Source organism: Gavia stellata, chromosome 7, assembly GCF_030936135.1.
Source record: "Gavia stellata isolate bGavSte3 chromosome 7, bGavSte3.hap2, whole genome shotgun sequence".
NCBI classification, from domain to species: domain Eukaryota; kingdom Metazoa; phylum Chordata; class Aves; order Gaviiformes; family Gaviidae; genus Gavia; species Gavia stellata.
This window is the reverse complement of record NC_082600.1, coordinates 23,982,439-23,993,649: the sequence shown is the minus strand read 5'-3', so window position 1 is coordinate 23,993,649 and position 11,211 is coordinate 23,982,439. Positions and strand designations below refer to the sequence as shown.

At 39.9% G+C, this 11,211-nt stretch overlaps 1 protein-coding gene across 1 annotated transcript in view; it reads left to right on the top strand.

The window, feature by feature from the left end:
- Positions 1–758: 758 nt before the first annotated feature.
- TSHR (thyroid stimulating hormone receptor) overlaps positions 759–11,211 on the top strand; it is a 69,576-nt gene continuing 59,123 nt past the window's right edge. The window contains exon 1 of the mRNA XM_059819716.1: positions 759–928. Coding sequence (XP_059675699.1) covers positions 759–928 — 170 coding nt within the window. The remainder of the gene's footprint in view (positions 929–11,211) is intronic.

The following is an 11,211-nucleotide window of genomic DNA, read 5'->3' as shown; positions in this document are numbered from 1 at the left end:
TGAGTGAATTTTTACTTGGTGTAAAGATCTGTTCCAACTTCACTGCTTTTACAGGTGAGTTAGTGTTGTGCTTACAGAGACCCTCCCTCCTCCCTTCTGCAAAGATGCTAGAAGAAATGTTCGGGGTAGGACGTCGCGCCGCCGCCTTTGAAAACGGCTCGGCGGGCCCGTCCCGCTGCCGGCAGGGAGCCGGCGCCCAGCTTCGTACCTGGCAGCTCTCGCCCGGCCGCCCGCCCCGGCTCGGCTGGGCAGGGAGCCCGCTCGCCCCGCGCAGTCCCGGCCGCCCTCGGCAGGCGGCCCCGCGGCTGCGCTGGGACCCGCCGGCCGCGGACGGGAGCGCGGGGAGCGGCGTTGCCCGGGTGGCGGGGTCCCGGACGGCGCGGCCGGGCTCGGCGCTGCGGCGCTGCCCCACCGAGCGCTGGGGCGCGGGCGCTGTGGGGGATAGGCCCGGGGGGACCCCGCGGGAGGGGTGCCGAGGAGCAGGGGGGCCAGGTCCGTGTGGGGCGGGGAGCAGCAGGGAGGGATGGCCGGCGGGGTGGGCGCGGGGGCCGAGGCGAGGAGACGGAGCCTGCCCGAGGAGAGGTTTGCTGAGACCTCTCCTGTCCCCCCTTAGGGAGGAGGCGGCGTTGTCCAGCAAAGGTGCCGCCTTTCCCGAGCAGCTTCTCCCGGTGGGGCAGCGTCGTCTGCCCCTGCAGCTCCGGTGTCTTCTCCCTTCCCCTCGGAGAAGCGAGGGGCAGAGCGGGAGCGGGCGGCGGAAGATGCTGTGCCTCCCGGTAGCCTTCCCGTTGCTGCTGGTGCTGGTGCTGTGCAGCCAGGGCACAGAGAGGTGTCCCTCAGCCTTCTGCGAGTGTTCCGACTGGGATGACTACAAAATCACTTGCAGGGACATCCACTTCATTCCCAGCCTGCCGGCGGACACCCAGACCCTGTGAGTACATTGGGATGGTTTAGGGGAGATGCTAGCCAGTTGTGAGTATTCATATTCTGCAAGCAGGAGATGCTCTGAGCTAATGCCCTGTGAGATGAGGGAGGGAAGTGGTGAGAGGGGGAGTGCTGTAATTTACCTGGGCAGTACAGCATAGCGGGAACGGCAATATGCGGACTCTGTGTGTGTCAGGGAGACGCAGTGACTCTCAAACCTTATACAGATGTGAAGAGATGATTGTCTGTCACGCCTGGAAAGTTCTGGGTAGGCTATGGGAAAATGAGTCACTTGGCTGTTTGTGGGCAAAATGAGTGGAAGGCTGGATTCTGTGTGGCATGTGCCTAGGGGGTGAGGGGAAGGAAGAATAGATCAAACAGTTTTGTAATTAAAAAAATAATAGGAATTGGTTGTGCCACCTCGCAAACAGTTCCACAAAAGCTTCCGTGCACTTTAAGCTTCTTTGCCAAAGCCCAACAAAAAGAATCCATGGGAACTGAGAATCCCAATATACCGTCTGGGAGACGAAGTACTTCAGATAAACAAAAGTGTGGAGTATGGGACAGAGCAGCAAATCTGGAGCTTGCCAAAGTGATAGAGCAATTCAAGTACCTAAAACTAAGTGTTTAGTACCATTACAGGCACTGTCGAGTATCTTGTCAGGTTTCCTGCTGCCAGTCCAGAAGTGTCATATCTGTCAGCCCCATAGAGATATATCAGATAAATACTCTAGAGAAACTGAAATGGCACCAGTCAGCTATAACTAAGCAGCTGAATCACTCCTGGGTTTTACGTTGTCTCCTAAGGCACAAAATGTTTCTAGTCTCCAAGGGAAGGTTCATTCGTAAGTAGATTACTTTCTGATAAAATAGACTCAAATATAAAACTCAAACTCATTTGATTTAATTGCAAGATAAAATGATAACAGGTTGATTGGTTTATGCCTTGATAATGATTCTCGGGACTTTATTTGAAAATATGAGCCACGAAGTTACTTGAACTTATTTGAATGGACTTTTCAAGATTTTTTATCACCTGAAAGTAAAGGCTAAGCAAATGGATCACTTACCTGAAAAGACAGAGAAAAAATTATTTATGTTATTTTCATTACTTATGCATGCCTTTAATTTTTTGGATGACTAGACTGCGGTATTTCAGTTGATAAGGTTTTAAATTACATGGTTTTGGTTTGGTTACTATACTTTTGTATATACAGTTTATTTAGTTTGAAATTGCAGTAATGTGACTGTATATAACAGGTAGTATGTTCTTTGAAATCTACCATGACAAGCTAGAAAATAAAGCAGTTGCAGTTTGTAGGAGAAATATGCCTTCATACAGGCATTTAAAATAGTTAATAGAAACAATGAGGTCACATAATGGAATTGGATACTTTCCTTGAAAAATGCTGGTATGACGGCTGAGAAGTACCTCTCCACATACAGTTTCACAAATAAAGCACTTCAGCTGCTGGAGTTCTAGTGTTTTAAACACCTGTTTTAATGGGGGCTCAAAGATCACAAGCCACTATTTTTAAAAGACAAAACCACCCCATGAAAATCTTATTTCCATGGAAAAAGTAATTAACAAAAACAGTTGAGAAATCTTTTAATGTTTATTTTGGGGTGACCCTTGCAAACTTCTCAAGAAGTGTACACCCTATCATTATAAGACAAGAAAAAAAATCCAGGTAATGACAATTGTGATTTTATAGTGTGTGGGAGAAAAGGTAGAACATGCACTGTATAGTCTGTTTGATTTGATAATAAATGGGAAAATTCTCTAAGGAAATAAGGAAAACAGAGCTCTTTTCACAAAAAACAATTAGCATTTTTTACTTGTTTGCAGTTTTCTCTCTGGATAAGGTGTGTATATTTTTTTTATATATTATTTGAATTGATGAAGTCTGGTGGACTGTATCTAATTCTGTAGTCCCTTGCTCTCAGCAAATGACTTAATCTTTCTTTCCCTCCATATGTTAAATGGGAGTCATAACAGTTACTTGTATCTGTTTTTCATTCAGAGTGCTTTCATACGCTTCAGACTGACTTACTTGCATGTGGAGTATAAAATAACACAAAGAGTTTTCCTGAGAGATTGTAAGATGTGTGCCCCTGCTTCCGTCATGTTTTGCATCCTTCTGCCTTATACCTGGCAACAGTTCTGAATTAAAGACAAAAGATTTCAAAATAAATGAAGTTTCTGTTAACCTTAAGAACAAATGAACACTTCTTTTGAAGTGAAGTATGTAGATGTGCGTATCTACGCATTATATGTTGAAACCCTCTACAATTTTCCCCAAATCCAGCAACTTTGTTACTGGTAAAGTAACTTTGCTTCTTGGTGATTATGCGTGAACCTTAAGATTGCCGATTTTAAAACTTTCTTATGTGGCTATTCAGTTTTGTAGGGTTTGTAAAGCTGAAGACTGGTGAGTCCAGGGACACTTTGCCAGCTTGTGGAGATGATGAGCTCTTTTCAGTGCACAGGATCTTGACACTCCAGTTAAAGTTTCATTCTGATTATTCAGTTGGGACTGTTCTCATTTCTCTGCCCTACTTTAAGAGAGTGGTTTAAGCCTATTTTTAACAAGCCATGCTTATAAGAAATTGCAAAAAATGTTTATTTTTAACTCTTTTAGTGGAAAAGTGTCATGAACTTCAGCCAGGAAAATGTGTTTGTTTTAAACCAGTTTTAATGTATTTGTCCAAATATAGTTAATGCAGGTGCTTATCCAGAATGGCTGAGTGCACAGATAATGTTCTTGAAAATGCTTTTTTTCAGTACAAGATTTTTCTTTTTTTTCTTTTTCTGTGGAGTAAACAAAATAAGTAGAAAGAAAAAGGTTTTGTGCATTACAGGCAAAGCTCGTCTTGTTGCCTGAAGTTAAGGATTATATACTCATACCATACTACGGCAGGAAAGCAGTTCTAAGTGGTATTGAAATACAATACTAAAAATATGAAATTAGGGTTTAATAATTTTGATGCATCTATAATATTTTCATGCCTCTTTCTGCACAACTGACACCTGGTTTGGTCTGTGCCATTTTAGCCCTGCCTGGCCCTCCTTTGCTTCTGCCCCTGCCTATCTTTGACTCCACTCCTCCTTCATGCTGTGGCAGTGGCACTACGTGCACGTACTGAGGGGATCCCTGTCCCAACCCCTCGGTTGGCAGTACTTTTCTCTTTCACCAGCACAATGTTGGAACAGAGCAATGGTTGGTGCTATAACCTCCTCCGTGTTTGGTGGAATATGCCAGGGGAGATACTGGCCTTTCAGTGCAAACAGATCCACTAGGAAGTGGGGGTTAATGACTCTGAAGAATTACTTACACTTACAGATCACCAAAATCCCACTGAACCTCTGTCCAAAGATATAATTACATGATAATGCTTGAATTATTGTAATACCATTCTTGGCATTTGCTTACTAAAATAACTTCAGCTCCATTTCCTATCCCCAATATCCTCAATACCCTCGCTTAACTTTTCCACTGCTTAAGAACAGCTATAGCAAATCAGTCCAACGGCTCTCATCTAACGCAGTATCCTGTCTCCAGGATTTCCCTTCTCTTAATTTTCCTTAGGTATCTGCATACAGAAGTCATATGTGGTACTCACCATGAATAGTGTCTCAGCTTTCAATTATTTTTACCTGCAGGAAGCTTCTAAACTCGATGTGGTTTTGTCGTTGTAGTAACCCTCAAAGGATAGCTTTTCTGTGTCTCTTGAGTTTCATGTCTGTGCCTCATTCAGTTGTCTCTTGAGCCCATTTCAACATCCATAATATCCTTCGGCAATGAGTTCCACAAGTTTAATAGAAGTTGCAAGAACTCTTTTTTGTTGTAGTTGTTGAAAATGCCACATTGTCCTCCCATCAGCAGCTGCATCACAACATTTTCAGGTCCATGTTCTGTCCCTTAAGCCTGCTGACAATATTCTCATCTCCTCCCTATACCTTCTATAGCAAGCCAATAGTAGTGTCTGATGTTCCTTTCCATAAATGTTACTCAAAGCAGTCTCATCTGCTGCCTAAAACCCATATATATATATATATGACTGGACAGAAGGCAGCGTCTCCTGAGTTCAGAGCTGCGTGAGTGCTGAATGATTATTCCCCACAGAATGGATAAGGGCTGAGCACTCTGCTTTTTTTCTTTTTTCTTTTCTTTTTTTTTTTTTAAATTTTCGGAAGGGATGCTAATAAGGTCTCAGTCCTGTACCCAGGTGCTATTTTCACATTGCCATAATCAAATTGGGTTGAAATTGGACAAGAAGGAGTTAGGGGGGGGACAGTGGAACTGGCAGATAAATAGACACAAAAACAGTACAGTCTTTAGGAATATGCTCTTTACATGAGGTATTAAGCTATGGTTCTGCATCTGCTCCAGGGTGTTGTCCATAGGTAGAATCCTGCTTTTTGATAAATGCAAGGTAGCTCACCATTCAGGGACAAGAAGCCCTGACGTATGTATGTTTACTGTGGTGGTAAGGGTGAGCATGTGGATACCAGGATAACAAGATGTGAATCAGCTGGTCTGTTTAGTTCCCCAAGCTGTTGTCAGCTTTTGATAAAACAGATATGGAAACTGTGTAACATTTTACATATTTACAACGTGTTATTTTGAATTAGCAATGATATGTTAAATATTCATAACTACTTACTGATAAAAATGGTTTTTTGAACTGGAGAACAAAATACATAGGGACTTAACAGTTTTACCTGTAATAACTGCATCACTGGCATCCACATTTTTTGTAAGCTTAATGAGTAGTTTAGAGCATTTTGAGTTCACAGAAGCTGCAAGTAAAAATGGAGATGACATCTCTACTTTATATTGAAAATAAATTAAACTGATTTAAAATATTTTCCCCCAAATCTTAGTCTTAGGAGTTGTTTGAAATTCAGAGATATTCTGACTTCAGGTAATTCTATTGTGATCTTTTTATAGTCTTCATTACTTCAGAATTAAGTATGGAGCCTCATAAATACATCTTCACAAATAACCTTGCAACATAAGCACATAATTATTATCCCTATTTTAAAGATGAAGTACCAAGAGTCTAAAAGAACAGGAAAAACACTGACATGTTTAAACAGACAACTGAAGGAAGCTATTAGGGCATCCTTCAGAAAATGGAAGTCATGCCCCAGTGAGGAAATATTTGGAAACTTGCAGTAATACAGTACAAAAATATTTTTATGAGAAACTTGTAATATCATAAAAATTCAGAATAGTCTTTAAAACACGAAAGAGGGTAGCCTGAAAAACTTCTGCCAAACTGAAGTGTCACTATGAAGCTTGTTTGAAACAAATTGAAAAATTGAATAGAATTACGATCCCTGAGCCAGTTAATACTTGTGTAAGAGTTCCAAAGACATTAAAATACAAAATTGCTGCATTACCTACTGTAGTGTGTAACTTACCATTTAAATCAGCCATGGTGACAGAGGAATGGAAGGTCACAAGTCTAGCATAATTCTTTTTAAAAAGTGCTTTAGGGAATACCTTGGGAACTACATGCTGGTAGGTCTGTCTTCATTGGAAGACTGAAAAATAAGAAGGAACCGATCTGGTTTTCATAAAGGGAAAGTTCTCTTCACAAATATATGTGTTCTTCGAAAGAATTAGAAACATGTGAATACATTGATTTTTGAACTCCCATTTTCAAAAAAAAAATCAGCAAAGACCTTAGGAAAGACTTCAGACAAATTAGTTGTTAGACATAGGAAAGAAAGCTGTTTTATGGATTGACAGCAGGTTTAAGCAAGGAGAAAAGAAGGTGGTAACAAACTCTTAATTTTCAGAATACAGGGAATTCATCAAAGGACCTTTACTTAGAACTGTGACATTGAACACTCTGGGTGTAGGCTGCTCCTTGTTGAGGCTCTTCCTAGTTTCTTTTAATCTAGGTGTTGTAGTAAACTGCAACAGCTATGCTGTGATCTTGATGAGCGAGCTGCCATCAATACATGCCAGTTTTATATCCTGCTATTTCTCCTCAAGAGCCTGCCACCAGCTATTATGGGTAGCTGAAAAGACAAAAATCTTACTGTTCCCTTTGAGTGAGCCTAATTGCCCGTAGAGTGAGCAGGAATTACACAGATCCATTGCAGGGGGACTAAAACCTATAGTTTACTGGTTTAGCTTCATAAGGGTTGATAATGCAGCTTCTTGCCCACATCTTTTAGAAACTGGCCTCATAAGATTTCAGTAAGATGTAATCTTAACTACATTGTAAAAAAAATATTTGGGTTGAATGGCTTGTGATCTACCGCCATTTAACTGTAGCAGAAAGAGCGTGTTTGCTTTCTAACAACTCCTTGTCTGTGAACATAGTCACATAGTCACATAGTAAAATATGTTATAATAAAATGCCATGTGCTCGTTTGTGAACTTCATTTGGTTTTCCTGCTTAGTAAGTTGTAGAGTCATAGATTTGAAGGCCAAGAGGGCTCATGGGAACATCTAGTCTGACATTCTGGATGATAAAAATCATAAAACTTCCCAATAGGTGGGGTTAATTAGAGCTCCTTCTCCTTTTTTATTTTTTTAGGGTAGAAAAATCCTATAATGTTGGCTTAAAAATAATATTAAAAAGAATCATATTAAAAAGAATCCCATACAACTGTTAACAATTTGTTCAAATGCTCAATCATCCTTGCTTTTTGTCTGTGTTTGTGGCTACTGCTGTGCGGTGCAAAGTAGGGAAGTGTATTTAGGCATTGAATTTACGCACTTTGAATTGCCACTCTGGAGTGAATTGACACTCTCTGCATTGACTCCAAGAAATTCAGGCTTCTAATCTTGATGCTCTGAACTGCACATAAGAAAAGTTCCAGAACTATCCTGGAGTAAATAGTTGAGTAAATAGTAAATTCTCTCCCAAGGTGAAATCTGGGCAACTGTAGCTTTATGCCACTAGATTTTGTGAGGTCTTTTCCTGTCAGGTGAAAAAGTCCCGCATTCTCACAGTTAACATGATCAAATTGCTCCTTTTTGTTTTGATAAATTGAACAAGTTATTATCCTGGTGTCTGCCACTGTAAGGCATATTTTTCAATACTTTATTTAAACCTGTGATTCCTTTCTGAACTGTCTCCAACATTTCTACTTCTTTCTTAAACTTGAGCATTAGAATTGAACTACCCATATGCTTTATTAAATATTTTTGGGCATAGAGCTCCAATCAGTTATCCACTGAGCATAAACCTTAAGTAATTTGTCATTTTCAAAGTCTTTGTTTTTGAGAATAGTGTCTGCCCAACCTGTAAGAAAAATTTGTAGTTTGCTGTTCTTACATTTTTTTTCAGCTCATCTATTTCAATGCACATTGTCTGCTTCACTCAATTTACCAAATGTTCCAGCTCTGTGTTTATCAGTGACTTGCCTTCTTCATTATTTACAATTCTCACAAAATTTGTTCTCTGTTTAACTTACGTAATTCAACACCTTCTTCAGTCTCCTCATCAGAAAGTCTGCTTTCCTTTTTTGTTGGATCTGGCAATATTTGTTGTTCATATTGGGATTGTAAGGAATTTATTCCCCTCATGTTTTTTCTCTCTCAGACTGTTGTAGTGCAAATAACTCCGCAGCTGAAAGATTTCTCTTATCAACTTAACAAAAACAATATGGTGCCATTATTTAAGAACCATTTCTGGACTTAAACATCAGAGTCTAAATCTGAATATTCCTTGTAAAACAGAACCTTTTACGTAAAGATCTTATAATCAATGGAGGACCAAGTTTGCTGAAACTTTCAAATCTTCCTATCTTTGGAGTACTTTTTGCATCTTGCAAAGGTAACTATTCCCTTCATTGCAAGAACAGAACATTGGTATAAGGTCTTTGTCAGTGAAAGGCAATTTTCCTTTTTCTCTCTTCCCAGATTTTCTCGTTTCCTGGTCCACCTTCCTCTTGTAACTGAATGATTTTAAAAGTAGCCTATGACATCATTAACCCATGGAAAAATATTATCAAAAAGTACCTCAAAAGGAAATCCTGTTAAGAGCAGAGGAATAGTTGTACTTGGCCAGACCAAAGGTCCACCTAGTCCACTATCCTGTTTCTGGTAGAGTCCATGAGCAGGTGCTGAGAGAGGAGTATAAGAAAAAGAGAAAGGAATATTATACTTTCCCCTAATATTCTCTTAATCTTTAACAATAAGGGGATTCACGAGCTAGATGTTCTTCTTGTCCCTAGGCAGAATCAACTATTTTCATGTTGTTTCTGAAAGATGTTTTGTTTTTAATAGCTTTCAGAGATGAAGTCTTCACAAGCTCTCCTCAGCAGTATTTTCCACTGCTTCACTCTCTTCCTGATGCTTTTCTTTGGATTCTTTCCAACTAATCCACAATTTTCCTGAGATGTGCTGTTCCAAAATGTGTCAATATTGGTGCTGACTAGGTACTACAAGTAGAATTGGTGTTCCTAGATGTAAAATGACACATGTGGGGAGGTCAGGAAGAGATGGGGTGTTTTTTCCTGAAAAAAACATTAAACTATATCTAGCTGCTGAAGAAGGGAATTAGCAAAAATTCCTCCACTTAATAGATTGAATTGAGGTATAGAAGTGAAGTGAGTTTTTGTCTAAATAAGAAACAATTATTTTATTAGGCTACAGCGTGACATTAAACACATAAGGATAGCTGCGCTGACTGAAATGAAGGACCCATTTTGCCGAGTACTCTATATCTGAGAGGGACCACAGACAGACTGGAAGCGTAAGAACAGGCCAAGCACATGTGATACTCCCTCAATACTTTCCCAGCTTTTCACCTTTTTCAGTTGAAGGTATTTCCTGACCCTGTTCATTAATATATTTTTTTGCCTTTTTTTTAATTCTCAGTGGATTTCTCTTTCAGTTGCACATCCAATTTTGCCTTGAGCTTATATCAGCTTCTTGTATCCACAATGTCTTTTGACAAGGAATTTCACAGGTCTGCTTCCTGTTGCATGAAGAAACACTTCCTGTTTGGTTTTGGTGGTTTTGTGTGCGGGGGGGGGGGGGGTTTAACTTCCTGAGCTTGTCTGCCTCTAGCTTTTTGTTCTTGTTTTTGATGAAGGAGTGAATAGTCATTCCCATCTTCTCCCTGCTCTTCCTGATGTGTAGACCTGTATTATGCCTCCGTTCAGCCATTCCTCAGCCAGAGTGTATGGTCCCAGGCTACACAGTATCTTCTGTGGAAACCATTCCATACCTTTGATCACCCTTCTTGCTTTCTTTGTATTTCTTCCTTAAGTTATTCCAGTAAATATTCTACTCCAAGTGACAATACCAGTGCTTTACAAGGTATGCAAGGTACAGACAAACCCTAAATTTGTACAGTGGCAGAAGTGTGTTATCTATTCCTTTCCCAGTATTTTCTAACAATTTGATTTGGGGTTTTTTTGACTGTTCCTAAGCACTGAATCCATGTTTCCATGGAACTGATGCCAGGATCTAACATAATGCCACGATCAGCTCCTGAGTGAAAATGATGAGCTCAGAACCTGTCATTTTTAATATATGTATCTATGTATGGTTTTCCCCCTGTGTATCATTTACATCTATTGACACCACATTTCATTTACCATTTTCCAGCCACTTGGTCTATAAAAGCCTTCTGAAATTCTTCACAGTCAGCTCTTAGCATTACTACCTTAATAACTTCCTAGCATAAGCAAACATAAGCAAACATGTTACCTTACTGTTCACCCCCTTTTTCAGGTCATTTATGAACGTATATTAAACAGCCTGAGTTCTTACACAGATCCCTGTGGAACTTCATTTACTCTTCTCCTTTGTTTCATTTTTTAACCAATAATTTATTTGGAGTGTATTTATCCAAACTGTCACAATCTTGGAAATGAACTAGGCTTTTTTCTTCCCTAAGGAAGAACTAAATTTTCCTTGTATATTGAATTGTCTCCCCTGGGAGAAGATAATTGCATAAACTTATTTTTAATAGGTAAAATCCTTACATAAACGTTTATACATGCTGGAAAATAACAGTGAAAACTATTTCTTAAGGAAGATCTAATTAAAGATACAAATAAATATATTACCTTAGAAACTGCTGAATGTGCTCTCTTTGATCAGCCTCAAAACTTAGATCTATTCACTTGTATATTGTCAACCTTACCTGAGTATTTCATTACCATGTTCGCTGTCTTTGGCAGTTTCTCTAAGATTCTAAACCTGGAGTGTTGTACAGTCTGAAATACCAGCTGGTATACCATTGCTTTTGTTACTGTTAATAAAAATGTCACAGGTGCTGACCCCAGGTCTCCATACAAGTATTTGT